Source organism: Bufo bufo, chromosome 5 (assembly GCF_905171765.1).
Source record: "Bufo bufo chromosome 5, aBufBuf1.1, whole genome shotgun sequence".
NCBI lineage: Eukaryota > Metazoa > Chordata > Amphibia > Anura > Bufonidae > Bufo > Bufo bufo.
The window spans coordinates 506,671,160-506,696,284 of NC_053393.1; the positions used below are offsets into that span (position 1 = coordinate 506,671,160).

At 40.2% G+C, this 25,125-nt stretch overlaps 1 protein-coding gene across 1 annotated transcript; it reads left to right on the forward strand.

The window, feature by feature from the left end:
* LOC121002603 (patched domain-containing protein 3-like) lies at positions 1-25,125 on the forward strand. The gene is made up of 5 exons (XM_040434048.1): positions 1-103; positions 15,116-15,720; positions 17,904-18,025; positions 18,963-19,108; positions 23,264-25,125. The coding sequence occupies exons 1-5, from the start codon at positions 1-3 to the stop codon at positions 25,123-25,125; spliced, it is 2,838 nt and encodes a 945-aa protein (XP_040289982.1).

The following is a 25,125-nucleotide window of genomic DNA, read 5'->3' on the forward strand; positions in this document are numbered from 1 at the left end:
ATGAGTAATTGGCTGAGAGTAGAAGATGTTGATCTTAAGGATTTGGAAGATTGTGTGGAGCGCTTAGAAGTTGTGGAGAGATGGGATCTAGATTCATGGAGATGTGCGATTTTTACATCTGTTTTTGTCCTTGTTTGTATTACTAGATCGTCTCTTTCAAGATTGAGTTCATTCAATTCCTGTAATTCTTTTATGGAATATTCTGTGTTGTACCGCTTTAAGAGATCAGCATATTTAGCAGACAGTCTTTGGTAGTTCTCATAGGCAGAATTCAACTGCTTAACAGCGCCCTCTAGGTGCAATACCTTATGAGTTGGTTGAGACAGAGCTGACATGCATTCAATAGTTTTAGACCATGAGTGGCTGATGTTCTGCAGCAGTTCTTCTTTGTCAGCCTCATAGTTCTCTTGGACTTTCCAGGTTGGCTTCACTAAACGTTTTTGTTTTATGTGGCCTTGAGGATCTGACTCCTGATCTGTTGGAAGTTCAGGTTCTTGCTGTGTATTAGGTTCCTCAGATTGTATATTGCCTTGCTGGTGCATTGTGATAACAAGCAGAGGGTTAAATCACAAGGTATGTGTTTGCATAGAAATGTATCAATCTTCTGGCTCTGGGAGAGGGTTTCCTAGGCAACCAGTGGGAGGTGGAGTCAGAGAGAAGTTTAGCAATGGCTGCTGCAAAGTTAGTTTTGATTGCATACAGAGCTTAGATTGACTTTCAGGCAGAATGCATGTGACAATACAGACAGTCTAGGAGCTGATTATATAACAGTTGCATGAACAGTTTCTTCAATAATCTGTGCAGAAAACTGATGAATCTTATGCTGAGATTTACTTGCTGGCTGGAGTATACAGGCTTGTACATATATTCTGCTATATTCCAGTGTCCATATACATCTCACTATACTGTACATGCGTAGCTAGCAAGGATCCCTTGAAAGATATTTTGCAGATCTTGTAAGATCCCTTCACTGATTTTTTTACTGTTCTGCCTCACCAGTCTAAGCATTACAATGTGATCTCTGAACTTCTGCTGAGATGGCGATAACCATAATCTTAGGTGAATTGGCTGACAGTGACTCGATCCAAACGACACCTTGTAGATCGTGAAGAAGTTTATTCCAAACTGTGCAGATCATACACCGATGAACAAATGGATAGGTCAAAAAAATCATGCTGTGAGCAGCTAACAGGAGCAAGTAGCTGAGATGAGGGGAGAAGCCAGAATAAAGAAGAGGGGAGGAGACAAGAGAGAGAGCAGGAGCTAGGGGAAGAAAGAAGGGACACACATAATGAAAAGGCAAACCATGCATGTGTAACATGATACCTCCTCAAAAACCTAGGTGCGTCTTATGGGCCGGTGCGTCTTATAGGGCGAAAAATACGGTACTATAGTGTAACTTAAAAAATATATAATAATTGGTCCTTTACAAAGCTCCTTCCTGTCATGCTGATCTGATTCCATCATTTTTGAACAGCTCCAAAATTAACTTTAATTTTATTGATTCAGATTAACTGCTTGATTACCTGAATGTTTACCTCCCTTCTTTACCAGCCCAACTTTTCAGTTTTAGCAATGGGCCTATCTAACTGCAAATAACTAATTTCTGGGGCAACCTAAATGTATTCCATATTATTTTTGACGGGACACCTTAGACCTTTCTTTTTGCCATTAGATGACAAAAATACATTTATTTATTTTTTAATTATGGAAAAACTTTGAAAATTATGAAAAATTATGAAACAAATGTATTTTTTTCCTTATGATTTTTTTTTTCTGTTACACAAGATTTCAAGACAAAACATTTCTATAACCATTCCCATATGTTTGTACCGTGAAAATAGATGCTATTTGTGTAATTTATCTACTGGCTTGGCTCACCGCAAGACTTCAAATATGCGTGCATTTGTATATTTTATACATAAACCCCTCCTCCCACACTATGACAGTAAAAAGGAAAATAAATGTGTATGTGTCGTATATTTTACAATCACAAAGACCTCTATACTATTGCTAAAAGTAATAAATATAATTTTTTATTTTATTCCTGGATGAACAAAAAAGGAGGGGCGTGTTTGTGTGTTTACATAGTCTGCTATACTATTGCTAATACTAGTAACTATAGCTATAACTTTTTTCATTTTTTTATTTTCTTTCGCTTTTTATTTTTTTAGTTGTTTATTTTTTTAAAGTTTTTTTTTCATTTATGAAAAATGTAATTAATCCCTTCCTGCTACAGTCAAGACAGTATATGCAAAGAGAAAAAAGTTTTGGAGACGGAAAATTCTGCACAGATGTACAAAAATAGGGGGGTTGGGGGAAAGTGGAAAGAATAAGGTGCCAAGGGATAACCACAAATTGATGTGAAAAGAGGACAGAATTGGGAGGAATGTATGTAGGATGGAGAAAAGTAGGCAGCTCCCCAAGGACCCCCTAGAAAAAAAGGGGGAAAATTCTGTACCAACTAGTGGACTGAGGTTAGAGTGAGGTTGCTGGTGAACCGGGTATCTCAGGTATCCTGATGAAACCCAGGGGGCGCCACATAAACTCCAGTACTATTAAAAATCCAGTACTATTAAAAATTGTACAGTTATAGTGGAATACACTATTGTTATCTTAGTAGAAAGTTGCACTTACTTCACCGGGGAGGAGGGCATAGGATAAAGCTCAAGACACCTATACCTCAGCCTCCCCCGCCGAGGTCGCTTCAAATGATGTAGTAGTAACTTCCAGGTCCCCAAAAGGATGACACCGGGGCTCCACTGTGGAGTGCATCAGAGCTGACGTGGTTCACTTCCTGTCCGGTGCGTTCCACAGTGGAACGCATCGGAGCGTTCTCTCCCTAGTTAAGCCGTGTACCAATAGTAGCCTTAGCCGATGCACTCACAAACTGAAGCGCATCGGCACACGAATATTTAACAGCACATCTTCATTTGTCTTAAGCGCAATATTGCGCTCTATAATGTTATACAGACTAGGGAAGCCTCTGCGTTCCACGGTGGAACGCAAGGCATGTTCACTTCCGGTCCCACTCCTTTTCTTTGGTTTTTAGGGATAGCCACATAAATATTGTTTACTTATGAATGAATTGGACATTCTGCTTAAAGAACGAATAGGAATTTCTTGAAGAGATTTGGTTTTTTTCATTACACACAGTGGATGAATTAATGGACAGGAAATGACCCCATTTTTTTGCCTTTTCTTCCCTCCCCTAAGGAGGATGACCTTATACCATGTGTTTGTATTCCCCTATATAAGTTTGTGTCTTTCTGTTATATGTATATGCTCTTGAAAAAGGGATATATTCCAGAAACGCGTCGAGCTGAATCAATAAAAGACTTCCTATATACATTAGAGCCCCGGTGTCATCCTTTTGGGGACCTGGATGTTACTACTACATCATTTGAAGCGACCTCGGCGGGGGAGGCTGAGGTATAGGTGTCTTGAGCTTTATCCTATGCCCTCCTCCCCGGTTAAGTAAGTGCAACTTTCTACTAAGATAACATAACTGTACAATTTTTAATAGTACTGGATTTTTAATAGTACTAGAGTTTATGTGGCGCCCCCTGAGTTTCATCAGGATACCTGAGATACCCGGTTCACCAGCAACCTCACAGTCAAGACAGGAAGGGGTTAATTTGCAGACTGCAGGCTCACAATTAATTTTACAGCTAGCAGGGGGTGGTCTAACATCAAGAAGGGCACCCCTCTGCTAGCTTTTTCACTTTGCATTGAGATGCACCCTGCTACAATGATACCATGCAGGGAGTCTACTTCAGCAGGTCTCCTGGATAATTACTGTGACCGCAGCAGTCGAATGATAGCCCAATCACAGAGATCTGCAGCATCACGGGGCACCAGAAAATCGTAATGTAACCCAATGCTTTTATGCATCGGGTTACAGATAAGAGCTTGCCACCACAACGTATATAGTCATGTGGCAGTAAGCAAGAGGTCAACAGATCTAGCTTGTTTGGAAGTGTCACAAATCTATTCAAGATACTAATGACATCGTTAGGCTACTTTCACACTAGCGTTCAGGTGTCCGCTCGTGAGCTCCGTTTGAAGGGGCTCACGAGCGGTCCTGAACGCAGCTGGACGGCCCTGATGCATTCTCAATGGAGGCGGATCCACTGAGAATGCATCCGCCTGCCAGCGCTCAGCCTCCGCTCCGCTCAGCGAGCGGACACCTGAACGCTGCTTGCAGCGTTCGGGTGTCCGCCTGGCCGTGCGGAGGCGAGCGGATCCGTCCAGAGTTATAATGGAAGTCAATGGGGACGGATCCGCTTGAAGATGACACCATATGGCTCAATCTTCAAGCGGATCCGTTCCCCATTGACTTTCAATGTAAAGTCTGAACGGATCCGCTCAGGCTACTTTCACACTTAGAAAATTTTCTAAGTTATAATGCAGACGGATCCGTTCTGAACGGATGCGAACGTCTGCATTATCGGAGCGGATCCGTCTGATAAAACATCAGACGGATCCGCTCCGAACGCTAGTGTGAAAGTAGCCTTATACAGGTTGAAAAATAACACAGTTTTATCAAGTTCAACCTTGCTCAGATCATTTATATGACATTATTAAATTAATTATACTCATTCATGTTTTCAATTAGATAAGCATCTAACCCTTTTCAAAATCTCGACATAGTATCTGCCATTACTACCTCTTGGGATAGGGTATTCCATAGTCTGACACATGTAAAGAATGTCCCCTGGTCTTTTGTAAAGTCCTTGGAATGAATAAACCATGTGCCAGTTCCTTGTATTGATGACCCATGCTTCCATCTATAAGGATGAGGTCCTGTCAGTGATTTATAGCCTTCCCTCTATGAGTAGGAGGTCCTATCAGTGATTGACAGCCTTCCCTCCATGAGGAGGAGGTCCTATCAGTGACTGACATCCTTCCCTCCATGAGGAGGAGGTCCTATCAGTGATTGACAGCCTTCACTCTATAAAGAGGAGGAGGTCCTATCAGTGATTGACAGCCTTCCTTCATGAGAAGGAGGTCCTATCAGTGATTGACAGCCTTCCCTCTATGAGGAGGAGGAGGAGGTCCAATCAGTGATCGACAGCCTTCCCTCTATGAGGAGGAGGTGGTCCTATCAGTGATTGACAGCCTTCACTCTATGAGGAGGCGGTCCTACCAAGGATTGACAGCCTTCCCTCTATGAGGAGCAGGTCCTATAAGTGACTGACAGCCTTCCCTCTATGAGAAGGAGGTCCTATCAGTGATTGACAGCCTTCCCCCTTATGAGGAGGAGGTCCTATCAGTGATTGATAGCCTTCCCTCTATGAGGAGGAGGTCCTATCAGTGATTGACAGCCTTCCCTCCATGAGGAGGAGGTCCTATCAGTGACTGACAGCCTTCCCTCCATGAGGAGGAGGTCCTATCAGTGATTGACAGCCTTCCTTCATGAGAAGGAGGTCCTATCAGTGATTGACAGCCTTCCCTCTATGAGGAGGAGGAGGTCCTATCAGTGATTGACAGCCTTCCCTCTATGAGAAGGAGGTCCTATCAGTGACTGACAGCTTTCCCTCTTTGACTGTGTATACAGGGATAGCTGTCAATCACTGATAGGACCACCCCCCCCCCCCCCCCCCCCTGACTTTGAAGCACAGAATGAGCAGGAATTTTAATGAATAAAATAAAACTTTTACTGAATCTTTTTCCAGTAAAACTATATATCAATCTGATCAGCTCCTCCTGCTCTATAACATGCTGCCTTCAGCTCAGACCTTATGTTCAATATGACAGTCTCCCTTTTAATCCTCTTCCATCCCATTTATTAATCTGGTTGACGGTCTTTGAACCCTTTCTAGCTCCCCATATCCTTTATAAAATATGGAGCCCAAAACTGAATCCCATATTCAATATATGGCCTTACGAGGAATTTATACATCGGTGATACTACATTGAGATAACATATGCTTTTACATGCTTTTTATATACCCTGAAATCTTATTCGCGTTTGCAGCTGCAACCTGACATTAAGTACTGCTGCTTAGTTTACTTGTAACCAGAATAGTCAAGTCCTTTTCATGCTCTGCTGTCCCCAGTTTTATTCCATTTAATGTACATGTAGCCATACGATTACTGTGGCCCAGGGACATTACTTTACATTTGTCAACACTAAAATTCATCTTTCACGTTCTTGCCCATATTGCCGGCTTATCTAGGTCTTTCTGTAGTATTTAACAATCAAGCTGGGTTTTAGGTTTCCTACATAGTTTTGTGCCATCAGCAAAAATTGACACTTTACTCTCAATCCCATCCACAAGAACATTGATAAGAAGATTAAAGAGAAATGGAACTAACAGAGATCCCTGTGGTCCCCCACTGCTTCCAGTACAGATCTTTGTGGTACCCACTGCTGACTTTAGCCCATTTTGAGTACGAACCATTTACTCAACTCTTTGTTTTCCATCCTGAAACAAATTTTATATCCATGTGCATATATTGTCCCCTAGTGCCTACATTTGTGGCTTCAACACAAGGCTCTTTTGTGGTACAGTATCAAATGTTTTAGCAAAATCCAGATATATCACATCTGCCAAAGGACCACCAGGCAGATTTGCACTTACAGTGTGCCTCCTCACAGAAACCAAGCATGATGGTTAGGCACTAGAGATGGCCTTGCGGTTCGCCCACGGGTCGTTTCACTTTGCGTGTTCGCGATTCGCTGAACATGCGAACATATGGAGATATTCGCGCCCAATATTTTTTTACATTGTGAAGAACTTTGACCCATAACACATCCATCAGGTGGTAGAGGACAGCCAATTGAGACGTTTCAGCACATGGACACACACCCTACCTTATAAATAAACCTGATCTGGCCGCCATTTTACATTCAGTGTTTTGCCAGTGTAGGGAGAGGTTGCTGTGTGGAGCAGGGACAGGCTGTTAGGGACACCAAATGCTAGCTAATAGGGCCACAAAAGTCATTTTAAGGACTGGTATAGGTGTGCAATCGATAGGTGTGATATACTTATAATATACTTTTATAATGAGTCAAAAACACATAGATCTATATAGTGATCACCTGGAAGTCAGGAGTCTTGAGGCTAGGGGCTTACTAGGGCCATTTTTCTATAGGGTAAGGTTCGGGACGGGGTCGCTCTTATCAGGGCGGGTGGTCTGTGGTTAGGCTATCAGGGCCAGAATAACACCCCCTGTAGGGCAATATCAGGGACAGTTCTTTGCCCACCCTGTCCTTCAATACCACATCATCATCTAGCCCAGGGATAGATGTTTTTTGCTTTCCCTCCGGGATCCAAGGATGTGCACTGGAACCCCTCGGATTGTGGTAGGATATATGGTTTCTGATTTAGTGCCACCGAGCACTTGTTATTGCCGACCACATCTATGCTTTTTGGTTAACTTTAATAATTTAATTTATTTTCATTTTGAGGCATATCTTTTCCATTCACACGTCTGCAAAATGGGTCCGCATCCGTTCCGCAATTTTGCGGAACGGGTGCAGACCCATTCATTTTCAATGGGGCCGGAATGTGCTGTCCGCATCCGCATTTGCTGATCCGCACTTCCGCATCCGTGCTTCCATTTCCGCAAAAAATAGAACATGTCCTATTCTTGTCCGCAATTGCAGACAAGATTAGGCATTTTCTATTATAGTGCCGGCGATGTGCGGTCCGCAAATTGCGGAATGCACATTGCAGGTGTCCGTGTTTTGCGGATCCGCAAAACACTTACGGACGTGTGAATGGACCCTCATAGTAACATTATTAAAGGTTACGTTTTATCTTTATGTATATTCTAATGGATTGCCTTCCTTGTACAATGTTATAATATACTTTCTATGTTAGAAAGTATATTATAGTGTATTTGTATTGTGCTGCAGTTGTGTGTGGTTCTGCTGTGATACTGCAGGTATATAGAGGGACAAGCGTTATTGGAACAAATCATTTCTACTGGTGTGATAATTGTATATAGTAAAAACAGGAACTCACCAACTGGGATAGATGATGCAATATGCTATTTATTGGGTAATATAATTATATGGAATATTATTTTAAAATATTATTTTAAAATATCAGTAAATACACAGAATATTATATAAATAGATATAACCCCTAACTAATACTCGTAATAAGATCAAAATATATTCAGATTAAAACCAAGGTACCTTATAGACCCCTAGCTAGTGATCATATAAAAGGGCAAATGATCTTGTATGTGATATATATGATAAATTATCCTAGTAATGAAAACAGATTCTAAATATGCTTAAAAGGTGCCAGTCAATAAATAAATAAATATATCAAAAACTGTGAAATATAAATTAATACAACAATGCAGTGAAGTAAAAAAGTATTGATAAAACACATATATCAGTGTTCCAAAAAAAGGGTGTTGTGCTCCAAGGAATATATTGCTCCAAAAAAATATTGCTCCAAAGACTATAGTTCAATCAAATAATCCCAAAAAATGTGGTTCAAATAAATAGTCCCAAGAAATGTCCCTGGAAGAGAAAAAATGTCCCAAGGTGTGTAGTCAAAAACTGGTGTCAAAAGCGTAATGTCAGAGGTATCAATACTAGGGTAGACAATGCCACTTGTATTTAAATTCAAAGGTATATTTTGTAAAACATAGATGGATGTTGTAATAGGGCTGGCGTCTGGGGCGTCCACCTGATGCACTGCCTCTTACCTCCCCGTACGTTCGGTGGTCGGCTGATATGGCTCCTCTGTGAGTCTGTAGAGGTGGACAAACAGTATTCTCTGAGATGCCGAGTAGATTACAGACTTCAGACTGTGTGGTCCGCAGGCCTCGGCGTCCCACGTGATCCTCCGATGTGATCTCTCAAAGGTGCAGTGCGCGAACTTTGACGTAGTTCCACCCGTACGTGCTATCATGTGGTGTTGCACGTGAGGCTATGGAGGTCAGGTGGCCCCATCCGCCTCAACATCGCAAAACATTAAGGACAAGCCCTGAGACATAGTATAAACAACAAAGAAAATAAGAAATTACGAAATGCAATAAAATCGCAATGAAAACGCAGATGCGGTTTTCTGTCTGGGGTTGGGTATAAATTGTATGAACACAATCATTGAATCCTGGGATTATCCCTGACAAGATGTCTACAATCAAAAACAACTAAAAACAATTAGAAAAACATATATAGAGACCTTTAATTACATTAAAAAGGAGAATTCTATGAAATCCAAGGCTAATATATATACATATAAAGACAAATATGCTTTGGGTAGTATTTATCTATATTTCTCCATGCAGTTATATTAAACTGCATGGGATTTATTCTCTGGATAGGAATAATTTATTCTCTGGATAGGAATAATGTGTAAAGTTTTTTATATTGAAATTTTATTTAACTTTTATATCTCATATTTCTATAGATGTTTTATACATTTAAAAATTTTTAGAAATATTCTTATCGCATATATTATATACCCTAATATATTTGCTAGAATTTCTGGCTAGACAGACTATACGGCTGGACAAACCCTAAATCCATTCCATGTTTTAGGTGGGTGTCTCAAGACCGGACACTATAAAAGAAGGGGGTAGTCTCATTATATATTAAAGCCACTGAGGAAGAGGTTGTTACCTCGAAACGCATCTGGCTGGTTTTTGGAATAAGAGAACTACCCACCTAAAACCCTGAATGCCATATGACATCTAAATACAGTATCTGTTGTATTACGGACTTCGTTGATAAAGATTGAAGTTTTAAAGATCCTATAGGATCATTGGAACGTCACCACCTGACCTCCGTAGCATCACGTGCAACACCACATGATAGCACGTACGGGTGTAACTACGTCGAAGTTCGCGCACTGCACCTTTGGGAGATCACATCGGAGGATCACGTGGGACGCCGAGGCCTGCGGACAACACAGTCTGAAGTCTGTAATCTACTCGGCATCTCGGAGAATACGGTTTGTCCACCTCTACAGACTCACAGACAGAGGAGCCATATCAGCCGACCACAGAACGTACGGGGAGGTAAGAGGCAGTGCATCAGGGGGACTCCCCAGACGCCAGCCCTATTACTAACATCCATCTATGTTTTACAAAATATACCTTTGAATTTAAATACAAGTGGCATTGTCTACCCTAGTATTGATACCTCTGACATTACGCTTTTGATACCAGTTTTTGACTACACGCATTGGGACATTTTTTCTCTTCCAGGGACATTTCTTGGGACTATTTATTTGAACCACATTTTTGGGGATTATTTGATTGAACTATAGTCTTTGGAGCAATATTTTTTGGAGCAATATATTCCTTGGAGCACAACACCCTTTTTTTGGAACACTAATATATGTGTTTTATCAAGACTTTTTTACTTCACTGCATTGTTGTATTAATTTATATTTCACAGTTTTTGATATATTTATTTATTTATTGACTGGCACCTTTTAAGCATATTTAGAATCTGTTTTCATTACTAGGATAATTTATCATATATATCACATACAAGATCATTTGCCCCTTTTATATGATCACTAGCTAGGGGTCTATAATGTACCTTGGTTTTAATCTGAATATATTTTGATCTTATTACGAGTATTAGTTAGGGGTTATATCTATTTATATAATATTCTGTATATTTACTGATATTTTAAAATAATATTTTAAAATAATATTCCATATAATTATATTACCCAATAAATAGCATATTGCATCATCTATGCCAGTTGGTGAGTGCCTGTTTTTACTATATACAATTATCTGTTCATTTCTGATGATAAGGTGAATCATCTAAAAACAGAGCACCTTGATCACAGACTGGATACGGGTGAGCCACGATATACTTGCTATTTTCTACATTACTTTTTCACCTATTTATCGTGATGCTCCCCAATATCCGGGACTATGGACATCTGGCATTTTGTAGAAAATCAAAACACTAGATTGGAGACCTTTTCCTTTGAGGATCAGAATACACCTAATTTAATTGGTCCTATAGAGAAGTCTATTGCAGAATCTTTTAGGGAGTTGGAGACCTTACTTATTAGACAAATTAAACAAAAATGGGAAATCAAATCCCTGAATAGACATCTAGAACTTAGGATTATACCAAAGGGTATCCAACTCTCTAAAAATCCAGCACAAGGTGTTAGTACAACTTATTATCAAAAGAAGAAGTCAAATCTTGGAAGAAACCACTGATGGAATCTCCAAGATTAAAGAAATAATTCAGAAATTCCCCAATAATGAAGAATCTATAAACTGGCAACAAAGAATCTGCAAAAATTTAGGCGTAATAGAACAAGAAATAATGGCTAGAAAAAGTAAGAAAATTAAAAACACCGTTAGAAGGGATAGGGTTAATCCCAATACCTATGAGGATAGTCAACAACAGGAAGAACAACAAATATTCAACATAGAAGAAAATAGAGAGTATAATAAGGAGAATAAGACACAAAAAAAAACATGATATTCCAGTAAGAAACAGACATGAAACAATTACTAATGATAATTTTTTAGATGGAACCCCACCTCACCACAAACCACAGACTCAACAAATGAGACAGACAACACCCGAACAAAGACAACAACACCCATCCACAAGACATCATTACAATTTGAAATACAGAGACAGTTATCAGGAGGAATATCCACAAAATGCAAAGAACACATATCACAATTTAAGGGAAGAGAACCACCAAAATCAGGGGAGGATGGGGAACTATATCCCAAATCGGTACCAACAATACCATATACGGGATCAAAGAGAACAAGAAGGGGAAAGGGAAAGAAGAGGAAGGAGGAACAACTACAGAGAGCAGTAGCACATATACAGTCGTGGCCAAAAGTTTTGAGAATGACACAAATATTAGTTTTCACAAAGTTTGCTGCTAAACTGCTTTTAGATCTTTGTTTCAGTTGTTTCTGTGATGTAGTGAAATATAATTACACGCACTTCATACGTTTCAAAGGCTTTTATCGACAATTACATGACATCGGACCCAATATTAGAAAAGGTATTAGGGGCTATTTATCATATGCAAGACAAAATGGACACCTGGACAGTGGTCCAACAGCAGAGAATGGCCTGTGGCATTAGCAAATAAAAATTGTGGAGGTCTTCCATCAATAAAGCCATTATTAGTTTTTGGACAATTCTGCGCTGCCATTATTTATGATCTGTTTATTTATTTATTGTTTTTTCATTGTGCCACCAATAATGGCTTTATTGATGGAAGACCTCCACAATATTCATTTGCTAATGCCACAGGCCGTTCTCTGCTGTTGGACCACTGTCCAGGTGTCCATTTTGTCTTGCATATGATAAATAGCCCCTAATACCTTTTCTAATATTGGGTCCGATTGTGGGCCGGAGCACTCCGGTGGTGATTTGAGGTCCGATCATCTCACCACCCGAGAGTGCATAGGAGCAAGAGGTATAGTGTATTGCTTCTAACGCCGCTGTCATTACGGCCGGCTAGCGCAATCTCGCGGGATTGAGTCGAGATTGCGCATGCGCAAGAGCGCTATGTCTCTTCAAGCACTTCCTTGCGCTCCATGCCTCGTTCCTGTTTTGTAATGGCCGCATGCGCAGCACCGACGTGCGGGCGCACGGGTGCGCTCATTGGTCACTGATATCGTGGGTGGCGACAGCAGGAACCAGGTAACTATTTAAATGTGGTGGGAGCGCTAGTTTAGTTGGCGTCCCATGTGCAGGCATATCCGTCTATATACTGCACCACTCATTACCTCTTAACCTGGAGATTGCCCTTTGAGGATTCCACCATCTTGGTATACCTCTTTACCAGCTGACTCATCAGGTCAAGCTCATGGTCTGGGATTAATCATTTATCTAAAGATTGATCCCTAATATTTCTCTCCATCTCCCCTGATGAACTGCTTTTTTGTCCTGGCAGTGAAACATGCGTGTAGGGAGTGTTTTGTGGATCTTTAGGGACATATAGCATTTTAGATCTTAGGGACAGGTTCCGGACGGGGTCGTCCTTGTTAGGACGAGTGCCCTGTGGTCAGGCTGCTACTCATTATCTAGTATCAGGGATGTAGGGCTAGTCAGCCATAGGGCCTGAACAGGGACCCTACACAGCCTGTGTATCACTGCCAGAATTTTGGTCTATTTGAACATCATCTGTGGATAGGCATCCAAAGAATACAGCTGGTGGTGAACGATCTGGTGTCCGTCCCATGGTACCGGTAGGACCTGCTGGTTACTAGTGCCGCCGCGCACTTAATATTTATATCTTTTGTATGTTTTTCATTTGGGATAATAACCATTGCGTCAATTGGGGGTCCATTACCCTCTATCCCAATGTTTGTCTTTGCACACTATATTAAAGGGACACTGACAGGCCCAATAAGCATATTTAGGTATATATATGACAGTACAGGTCTTATAAAGTGTATTAGAATCATCTAAGTATCCCCCCTGTCTACCTTATAAATATAGTAAACTGAAGTTTTATAACCTGCTTGAATCGTCTTCAATCAGCCCAAGGGGCGGCGTTTCATCACCACTTGCGCCCAGCCAGCCTCGCCCCAACTGCTGTTTTGAAGCGCCGCCCAGCTCATCAATATTCACTTCGCTGGGCGGCTACTCTAAAGCGCTGCTCTGAACTGTGCCCGGCGCATGACCATAAAGGAGAACTGTGCCCGGCGCATGCGCATAAAGCAGAGGCTGCATCGGCCTCTGAGATGCAGACTGTGCGCAGGCGCGATGTGAACCCGGCCAGTGAGGGTGCCGGGCGCATGCGCTGAAGATGAGCCGGAGGCCAATGCCCATAGGATTGTATTGGGCATGCGCCGGATCTTGCGTCGGGGACAGTAGTAGCCGCCCAGCAAAGTGAATATTGATGAGCTGGGCGGCGCTTCAAAACGGCAGTTGGGGGGCGGCTGGCTGGGCGCAAGTGGAGATGAAACACCGCCCCTTGGGCAGATTGAAGACGATTCAAGCAGGTTATAAAACTTCAGTTTACTGTATTTATAAGGTGGACAGGGGGGATACTTAGATGATTCTAATACACTTTATAAGACCTGTACTGTCATATATATACCTAAATATGCTTATTGGGCCTGTCAGTGTCCCTTTAAGGACTCTTTCATATTTTATCTGCATTATCATTAAATGTTATGTTTTAGGATTACCCCTTTCTCAATAACCTCTCTTGTAGAGCCCTAAAATAATTTTAAGAACCTGCTATCTATTGCTGACTTTGTGATTGGTACCAATGTGTACTATAACCTCTAGGTCTTCCCCAGTTCCACCCAGTTTGTCTATCCTATCGACAATATGCTGAGCTCAAGCACCCGGAAGACAACACTCTGTTCTGCATTCACAATTTTAACAGCAGATGACTCTATCTTTCCACCTAATAACAGAGTCTCCTACCTCCAGCATCTGTTTTGAAATTTGCTGCACTCCTCATCCCTTCCTTCATACAGTAGTCATACTCCTGGTTTCTAGAAGCAACACTATCCTGTAGTGATGCTGACCTTGGGCTCACATTCAAAATTTCAGCCAAACAGGCATATTTACTAGGGTGTACCAGCTCAGGACTAGCCTCCCTGGCATGTTCTCCCCTAACCCTTCTTTAAAATATCACACTTTACCATACATTTGCAAACTTTTAATTTCTAAAGATTTGCAACCGATATTGAAATGCACACTATCATTGACAAGGAGAGATGCTAATAAATTGAAAAGGTAACATGCCTAGATATGTTTGCAATTGCTAGGTGGCAATTTGGAAGGTTTCCAGTGTTTTTTTTTATTTTTATTAATCTATAACATTAAAATAAACATTGAAATGTCAAAAATAATGAATAATACTATTTATTGATTCTACTGTACCATCTGGCTTAATATTAACTATTAAAAGAGGTGTTCTGGGGGTTGTCACAGTAGACTATAAATGAGAGCTGTACATGTGTACTGAGCTATTACTTCGGAGTCCTGGTGGTAGGAAATAAAGCGCACTCCTAATTTTGTTTTAATGCACTTGCCGAAACCTACAGAACATGAGTGGGTGCCATGCAGACTGCTTAGAAAGGCCTCTTTCTATGGGGTTTCGTAAACTTGGTAAACTAATTGCCAGGAACCCTTGGTGTTTTGTTATTATTCCTATTATTCTTTCAGTTGGACTAGGAGTTGGGTTCTGTTTTCTGGAACAAAGAGAAATTAACAAGCTGGAAGAGCTTGTTACTCCACAGGGAGGGATTGCAAAGGGTCAGAGAGATTTTATCAAAATGCATTTCCCAGTGAATGACTCAGGTCAGTTTTCAGTACAGCGACTCTATACAGTGGGCACATTTGCTTCTATTATCATCATAAGCACATCCAAAAATGTCCTCAATGGGAGCAACTTCAAGGAACTTCTGAAGGTGGATGCAACTGTGAAAAACCTGACCTCAAAGTCTCATTTAAGATTCAGTCAATTATGTGCTCAAATCAATGGTACGTCATGCCTCCCAGCCAATCCTTTATTCAACTCAATAAGCAACAATACAGAGGAAATCCTAATAACTTATCCACTGCTATCCAATGGGGATTATGTTGGACTGTACTTTGGAGGTGTGACACTAGATCCTGGTAACTATTTGCTGAAGGCCCAGGCTCTACGGTTGTTATATTACCTGAAAGAAGACAATGAAAAATTCAAAAATGTCAGCTTGGAATGGCTAGAGCACTTTATGAAATCTCTTCCTCATGAAATGGAAAAATTACATCTCAAATCATTGAAGGTTCGTTAAGGTTTTATACTCTCCATTTCTGTTGTTCTTACATTGTCTATCAGTGTTTTAAATAGGTACTTTTTTAGTTAACTAATAAGAATATATTAAAGGGAACCTGTCATCAACTTTATGCAGACCTCACTGAGGGCAGTATAAAGTAGTGACAGAAATGCTGATGTCAGCGGTGTGTCACACATCAGCTAAAAGTAAGTGGTTGCTGAGAACCAGCATCATAATCATTGCAGCACAGGCCTTGAGAAGAGTCAAATCTACCTGAGAAGAATCATGGTTATTCATGGATTCCTGCTTTTCTGTCCATCTGCTGATGATTGGCAGTTCTCTCCTAGAGAGAAAGGGAGAAAACTAGGTAGATACCTGTCAGTCATCAGCAGGTGGGCAGGAGAGCAGGAAGTCATGAATAACCAGGACTCTTCTCAGGTGGCCGGGACTCTTTTCCAGGCCCAGTCTGCAATGATTGTGATGTTGGTTCTCGGCAACCACTTACTTTTAACTTATAAATGACAGACCGTTGACATTAACTCGCCTGTCTCTACTTTATGCTGCCGTTAGTATGGGCAGCATAAAGCTGATAACAGGTTCCCTTTAAGCAACACAATTGCAGGGTGCTGTTGGTTTTTCATTGTAGAGGTGGATGAATTGAATTCCCCCAGGTATGCAATTTTTGCACTCCAGACCGAAACGTAAATGTCCAATAAACGCAAACATACAAACCACCAAAGACAAGAATCATGTAGGACACAATAAAGCTTAAAAAGTCCAATTTTATTAATATAATAAAGGTTAAAAATATATATCAAACAGAACTTAAAAATCCACAGATAACAGAGGACAGAACAAGAGGGACACCCGGAGAAGAAAAATGGTCAACCCAATGTCAGTGCATTCAATATACAAACAGATTTGCGAAAGGCATCAGAAACGGTGGGGCACTACTAGAGACTCCACTGTATTTTGCGGCTTTATATATTTCTTTTCTTTGTGCATCAGTGTTATTTAGTATTATCTTTTTTTCAGGCTAATTTTAAATTCGGTTTGATATATATTTTTATATGGCCAGTTTTTTTTATAGAGATATGTTATAGAGACATATCAAAGGTTTAATTGGTGAAATGGCAGAAGAAGACAGCTGCACTTGCATATTGTGCTCTCTCTCCTCACTGCATGAGACAAATTGAGACAGGCCCATAGACTTTATACTGAGTCTGTCTCGCTTCCTCTCCTCGGTGAGGAGAGAGAGCACATCATGCGAGTGCTTCTCTACCCTCAGTCTGGGGATTGATGCGGGTCTCAGCACTCACACCCTCATCAATGACATATCAAAAGTTTTATGAAAACTCAGTGCCCATTTAACCTTTATTGTATGAATAAAATTTGACTTTTTAAAGATTTTTTTCTGTCCAACATAATTGTGTTTGGAAGTTTGCATTTTTTGTACTATTTGTCCTATTAGGCCCTGCCAGAAGTACACTGACAAGAATAATACCCTGCTATAAAGAAGTTTGGCAGTGTATTATAACAGTGATTAAGTGATCACAGGCTCAAAATTTGAATAAGAAGGTAAAAACATTAAGAAAAGAAAAAAAAATTCTTATTAAAATGCCAAATGTGCACATAACTGGTAGTACCACTTCCATAATGACTTGTACTTAAAACTTACCATATTTAAAAAGTTAAGATTGCCGTTTTATTTATTTATCCCCCTTCCAAAAAATGTAATGAAGTCAATTGAAAAAAAAAAAAAAGTTCTGTCAAGAAAAGGGATTTTAATTGTGCAAAAGTAAAATAAGATAAAGCAAAACAAAAAATAGACAAATTTCGTACTGCCATGACCAAACCAACCCATCAAATAAATGGCAGGTAAACGGCATAACTGCTGTATATGATGCAAAAAAAAAAGCTCAGAATTTTTATACTATTTCTCCTCCAAAGGAATAAAAGTTGATCAAGAAGTTATATGTATATCAAAATGGTGGCATTGAAAAATAAAAGTTATCTTGCAAAAAAAATCATAATTTATGGCTCTGTGAATTTGCTGAAGCAAAAATGAAAATGTTCCATTTAGCTTTAACTCAAAAAACAGGCTCAGTCCTAAAGAGTTAGAAAAATGAATATCTACTTAGTAAATCTGAAATATCACTTCATAAAAATACTCCTCTTTGCTTTACACACAGGTTTATCACTCTACATCTATATCTCTACAAAAGGAGTTTGAAGGAAGCACAGAAACCATTATTCCTTTGTTCTCCATCACCTATGTTGTCACCATACTGTTCTCCATATTGTCCTGCGTCAGGTAAGTGATTTCTGATGACAAGCAGAGTCAATAGCAGCAATGCACAGTACAAGGGAAGCGAATGAGGTTTTGAAAACTGCATTGAAGGATTATAGGAAATACAGTTAAAATCTGCATCAAAATTAACAACGCATTCTGCCGCGGATTTCGAAATAGTTTTTAATCCACTCTGCATGTGGAGTGCTGACTGGCTGGCAGCTGGGTTAAAGCACATTAACTTCAACTGGCTTGATAAGCAAGGGTTAATAAATCACTGGGTATCTGTAATGGGCGTGACTTATTGGGAAAGAGGTGTGGCTTAAGATGCTCCAAAATTGCTCCAACATTTTGGCAAAAACTGGCCCAAAATGTTAAGTTAAATAAAAGTGTCTATAATCTCTACACTGCCTAGCAGGGGCAGATTGGGAAAAAATACCTAAAATTGGCCCTATATCGTAGGAGGGTCTAAATTAACAGGAGGCGAAGCAACAAAAGTATTGGTCAGCAATGCCATAACGCTAAATACCACATACCACAGTGCCGCACAATATATTGTCCCAAAAGCTGTCCTTCTGAGTTGGCCATCAATGGAAGCTATTTTCTCTCTTCCTCTTCCAGTTTTCTCTAAATAAGATATAGAGCAGGGTGCTTAGGTGGTGAGATTCTGGACATTCAGGAGGGCATGTCGCTGGCCGGGTACATGAGTATCTGATTCTCACTGAGTTAATTACCACTGATAGCTTAATATGTACCCAGCCAGTGGCATAGATGGGGGCTTGGGCGGCCGCCTTGGGCATCGGCCCACCTGGAAATTTCCCTGTAAGGTATATGGCCAGTCCACCCCTGCTGCCTAGGGGAAGCAGGTTTAATGGGAAATGGTCTTTAATATTTTATATATAAATCACCATATTTTTTAAATGAACATAATATTTTCACAAACAATTTCTCTTTGCTTTAGCTTTGACAATGTAAGAAATAAAATTTGGTTGACTACATTTGGAGTGATCTCACCCGGGTTAGCCATATTGACCAGTTTTGGGTTGCTTTTACTGTGTGGAGTACCATTTGCCAGGACTGTTGCAAACGCACCCTTTCTTATCCTTGGTAAGAAACATATTTTACTATTCTATGTTTATAAAATGTTGTTTTATAATTAATACCATAGTAATGAAACAAGACATATGTCCATCCAGTTCAGCCGATTGTGCCGCAGTTGATTCAGAGGAAGGCAAAAGAAAAAAAAACTGTAAGGTAGAAGCCAAATGTTATTTCAGCAAAAAAAATTTATAAAATCCCTTCTGACTCTAACTAGGGATTAGCGAACTTGTGTTTCAAGTTCGACTTACAAGGTTCGGGTTATCTAAGTATTCCGTTATGGATTCCGCTACCACGGACCATAACTCATGGTCCGTGGTAGTGGAATCCTTAACGAAATTCTTAGATAACCCGAACCTTGTACGTCGGACTTGAAACATAAGTTCGTTCAACACTAACTATAACCTATAATATTACACTTCAAAAAGACGGTACACACATTTCCCCCCAATCCAAACATTCTCAATTTAGGTACCAACCTTTTATGCAACACAGCATGAAATACTTTGGAAAAATCAAGGTATATGACATGCAAGAAAATTTAGACTAAAACCTTCAGGATCACAGGTGCATATCCATGAAGCAAACATAATTACAAAAAACAAAATGGCTGCACACCTTTATATATACAAACAATAGAGCTAAGAAATGGGGATCATTCTAGATAAAAGTGGTACAATACCGACTATAAATGAGAATACATGAATAATGGAAGCTCTTAGCGCACATACGCGTCGGGCCTATCTACCAGGCGTCAAGGTGGCTTCCGCAGATGGGTCCCTATCACTAAAGAAACTGCCTCACTTTGGACTTATTTAAGCCTACAATATTCAGGGCAGTGTAGGAACCAGCTACAAACATACTCTGCTCAGAAGTCCCATCTGCGGAAGCCACCTTGTCGCCTGGTAGATGGGCCCGACATGTATGTTTATCTAAGAGCTTCCATTATTCATGTATTCTCATTTATAGTCGGTATTGTACCACTTTTATCTAGAATGACCCCCATTTCTTAGCTCTATTGTTTGTATATATAATGGTGTGCAGCCATTTTGTTTTTTGTAATTATGTGTGCTTCATGGATATGCACCTGTGATCCTGAAGGTTTTAGTCTAAATTTTCTTGCAATATATTGGGGGTGGCACCCCTTTTAGACTGGACACGCCCATCTACCTGGGACTTCTGAGCAGAGTATGTTTGTAGCTGGTTCCTACACTGCCCTGAATATTGTAGGCTTAAATAAGTCCAAAGTGAGGCAGTTTCTTTAGTGATAGGGACCGATCTGCGGAAGCCACCTTGACGCCTGGTAGATGGGCCCGACGCGTATGTGCGCTAAGAGCTTCCATTATTCATGTATTCTCATTTATAGTCGGTATTGTACCACTTTTATCTAGAATGACCCCCATTTCTTAGCTCTATTGTTTGTATATATAATGGTGTGCAGCCATTTTGTTTTTTGTAGGTATATGACATGCAGTAACTCAACCAAGTCTAGTCTAGAACTTACCACCTCATAGAAGTTTATCAGACTAGTATGATCCCTAATAAACCCATGCTGATATAGAGTTATGCATTTATTTTCATTGAGATAGTCCAGGGTAGCATCTCTTAGAAAATCTTCAAACTATTCACTTACATTAGTGATTAAACTTACAGGCCTTCAGTTTTTTAGGCTCAGTTTTGAACCCTTTTTAAATATTGACACCATATTTGGAATGCGCCAGTTCTTTGTATAGTGGACCCTGTCATCATAATATGTCCTTAAATATTACAAATATGGCTCTGTTTGTCACATAATTAAATTCTCTTAGTATACAGGCGTAAATTCCATGTGGACCCGGTGATTTTATTTTTTTATATATTTTTTTTTATACTTTTAAAACTGTGCTGCACTTCTTTCCAGGTCAGACAGGTGACAGTTTATAGGGCAATTTACTATGTCACTCTATATTTTATTTACCTCGTGGAATATATCGGAGAAAGAAACAATTTTAATAAATTGGAGGTGTAAGCAATATGAAGGGGCACACTCAGAAGGGAAACACAATGGTGGTAAAGAATAATGGACTTTATTAGTCTAAAAACATACCCCATAAAAATATATATAAAAACATACATGTAGACACACATAAACCTATGCAAATAGTTACAGATGGTGTGAAACTATAATAGGGAGGAATTCCTGTGGGTGTATTGAAGTCCCAAAGTTCTATATATACAGCAGCGTGCCCGCAATGTCCTATAAATACACGTGGATGCTAATAGTATGGCCGAAACCACAATGCACAATATTTGTGCTGCACTGGATTCCGTAGCGTGCAAGAAACACAACTGGTACCGAATGTCAGCTGAATCCAAAGTATTCACTTCACAGTGCAGTTGATTAACTTATAATTGCTTCACAGGTTCTGTAATGCTCACGAATGAGCGCGGTGTTACCCCTCTTCACCGCTCTCTGCAGCATTGTATCCAGGCGGCCGTGCACTCACAGCGTCCCACGTGATGTGCTGGCCGTACGTGGCGTCCCACGTAACCTGGTTGTCCGGGGGACCGGGTAGACGCTTTGATGACGTCACTGTTTGGCGACTGCTCTTCCAGCTTTTGGATTCAAGCAGGTTTTCTTGCTTTATTTCTTATTTCCTTTGGTTCCAGGCTTCCTTTTTCTTTGTTTGTGATATTCCCACGCTCACTCTGTAATGCCAGACGCGTTTCAGGGTCTAACGACCCTTCCTTAGTGGCCAACTGAGTGAGCGGATCCTCACAGTTGGCCACTGAGGAAGGGTCGTTAGACCCTGAAACGCGTCTGGCATTACAGAGTGAGCGTGGGAATATCACAAACAAAGAAAAAGGAAGCCTGGAACCAAAGGAAATAAGAAATAAAGCAAGAAAACCTGCTTGAATCCAAAAGCTGGAAGAGCAGTCGCCAAACAGTGACGTCATCAAAGCGTCTACCCGGTCCCCCGGACAACCAGGTTACGTGGGACGCCACGTACGGCCAGCACATCACGTGGGACGCTGTGAGTGCATGGCCGCCTGGATACAATGCTGCGGAGAGCGGTGAAGAGGGGTAAGACCGCGCTCATTCGTGAGCATTACAGAACCTGTGAAGCAATTATAAGTTAATCAACTGCACTGTGAAGTGAATACTTTGGATTCAGCTGACATTCGGTACCAGTTGTGTTTCTTGCACGCTACGGAATCCAGTGCAGCACAAATATTGTGCATTGTGGTTTCGGCCATACTATTAGCATCCACGTGTATTTATAGGACATTGCGGGCACGCTGCTGTATATATAGAACTTTGGGACTTCAATACACCCACAGGAATTCCTCCCTATTATAGTTTCACACCATCTGTAACTATTTGCATAGGTTTATGTGTGTCTACATGTATGTTTTTAGATATATTTTTATGGGGTATGTTTTTAGACTAATAAAGTCCATTATTCTTTACCACCATTGTGTTTCCCTTCTGAGTGTGCCCCTTCATATTGCTTACACCTCCTTTTGATTTCTGAGGTCCTGAGGGTGGGACCTGAGGGTGAGCACCTTATCCATACGGTGAGGGGGTGAGCCGCTGTACTTTTGTAAGCAATTTTAATAAATTGATTGTCTCCTCATTCCCCTCATCATGAAAAATAAAGTTTTAACCTTTTTACTATTTATATAATTGCAGAAAGCAAAGTACAGATACTGTCTATGCTGTATCCGCATTTTTTTCTGACTTTTTGACTTCAATGGGTCTATGGTCTGCATTTTGAGGCCAGGTGCAAGTTCGAGCTTTTTGCGCAGCGGACATAAGGATGTTGAAATCACATAGATCATACGTGTACTTTCTTCATCTGTATGCCCATTCTGCAAAAATATAGAATATGTCCACAAAATAAGGACCACTGACTCATTTAAGTCAATTGGTCTGCAAAAAATAAAAATAAGTGGAGACCACTGACAGTACATGTCTGCAATTCACTGATGTGTGAAAGATGCCTTATATGAAAATATAAGAAAATATATTTTCAAACAGAATAAAAAAACACATAAAAGGTATACATATATATCATAAGCATGTAATATTGGATTTGATTGTTTGCAAACTGTACAATGATTATTTTCATTATCAGTGGTAAATAACACAGTAGTTGAAGTTTTGATTTTGTCTTCCCATAGGTGTTGGGGTAGACAACATGTTCATTATAATCTCCTGTTGGCAGCAAACAAAGGTGACGAGTACAACTGAAGAACGCATGGCCGATACATACCAAGAAGCAGCAGTTTCCATCACCATTACTACTCTCACGGATGTTCTTGCATTTTACATCGGTATAATGACCCACTTCCCCTCTGTGCAGTCGTTCTGCATCTACACAGGAACTGCCCTGGTCTTCTGCTATATCTACTGCATAACTTTCTTCGGAGCAATATTGGCTTTGAATGGGATACATGAGAAAAACAACAGGCACTGGTTAATTTGTATGAAAGTGAATGATAAAAAGGATGATAAAAGAAGCCTTTTGTATAATGCTTGTTGTGTTGGGGGATCGTATGACCCAAAGCGGGAGACTGAAACAGAGCATCCAATGACTGTATTCTTTTATAAGTACTATGGCCCACTTCTTACAAAACCTTGGTCAAAGGTATTTGTGTTACTTTTGTACTTGTTATATCTATCAGCCAGCATTTATGGATGTGTTCAAATACAAGACGGAATTGATATTCGAAGTTTGGCTAATGCCAATTCTTCATTGACCCAATTTTGCGATGTAGAAGCTTTATATTTTTCTAAGTATGGGCCAAGAATCATGGTAGTTGTGACTAATGAAGTAGATTACTGGGATATAAAGACTAGAGAAATCATTGAAGCTTGTTTGCGAGAGTTAGAAAAGACCCATCATATAGACAAGGAATACACTGGGTCCTGGTTAAGGATGTATGAGAAAATAGTTAAGGAAGAAAATCTGAACATAACCAGTAGAGAGAATTTCATTAAACATTTAGATCAACTCTATCAAAATTTTTCTCATTTTAGAGAGGACATCATAACTGATGGGCATAACATTAAGACATCCAGATTCTTCATCCAGGCAGTTAATATAGTCACCTTGGAGGATAGTAAAAATATGTTAACCCGCTTAAGAGACGTCACAGCGAACTGCAATGTAGAAGTATTTGTCTATCACCCCTTATTCATTTACTTGGACCAGTATGGTATAATAATCAAAAACACAATTCAAAATATTGTAGTCGCGACAGTGGTCATGCTGGTCATTTCGGTTCTATTCATACCAGACCCACTGTGCTCCTTGTGGGTGACATTGGCAATTGCATCAATAATAGCCGGGGTGATTGGCTTCATGACCTTCTGGAAAGTTAAGTTAGATTCCATATCGATGATAAATCTTGTCATCTGTATTGGGTTTTCGGTTGATTTTTCAGCTCATATTGTATATACAAGCGTTTCTAACAGGAAGCCAAACGCAAACCAGAGAGTTATTGATGCTTTGCATGTCCTGGGTTACCCAATTGTACAAGGGGCTTTGTCAACAATTTTAGGAATCGCTGCACTATCTGCAGCACAAAGTTACATCTTCAGAACTTTTTTTAAGATCATGTTCCTTGTTATCACATTTGGGGCACTTCATGGGTTGGTTTTTATACCTGTGTTTTTAATGACAGTAGGATCCTGTAGAAAACCAGGGAACTGCAAAGTAGAGGCTAACAGGGCTGAAGATCAGGATACAAACGTTTTGCCACCTGCAGTTATTTACAGAGTACACCCGTTGGCTTCTGATATCCAACTGAGAAGACCAGAAGTGAGTTTGCCAGGATATGCCATTTCTACATCCAATGTAATGGACTACAGTAGTCTCGACAGGAATTGCTACTGTATGAGTTGGCAGGGAAGCGTTTACTCCGTTCTTCAGCCAAATGTCAAACCAAAGGACGATGATCATGCAAACAAACTTATGGAATATAAAAGAAGAACGCTCCAAGTTTACCTGGAACATAAAACTGATCAGGACTGCAATTAA

Excerpts from the sequence above, each read along its gene's own strand:
- LOC121002603 (XM_040434048.1), top strand. The coding sequence starts at position 1 with ATGAGTAATTGGCTGAGAGTAGAAGATGTTGATCTTAAGGATTTGGAA. Across the intron at positions 104-15,115 it reads GGATCTAGATTCATGGAGAT|TTGGACTAGGAGTTGGGTTC; the intron begins GTGCGATTTTTA and ends TTATTCTTTCAG. Across the intron at positions 15,721-17,903 it reads TACATCTCAAATCATTGAAG|GTTTATCACTCTACATCTAT; the intron begins GTTCGTTAAGGT and ends CTTTACACACAG.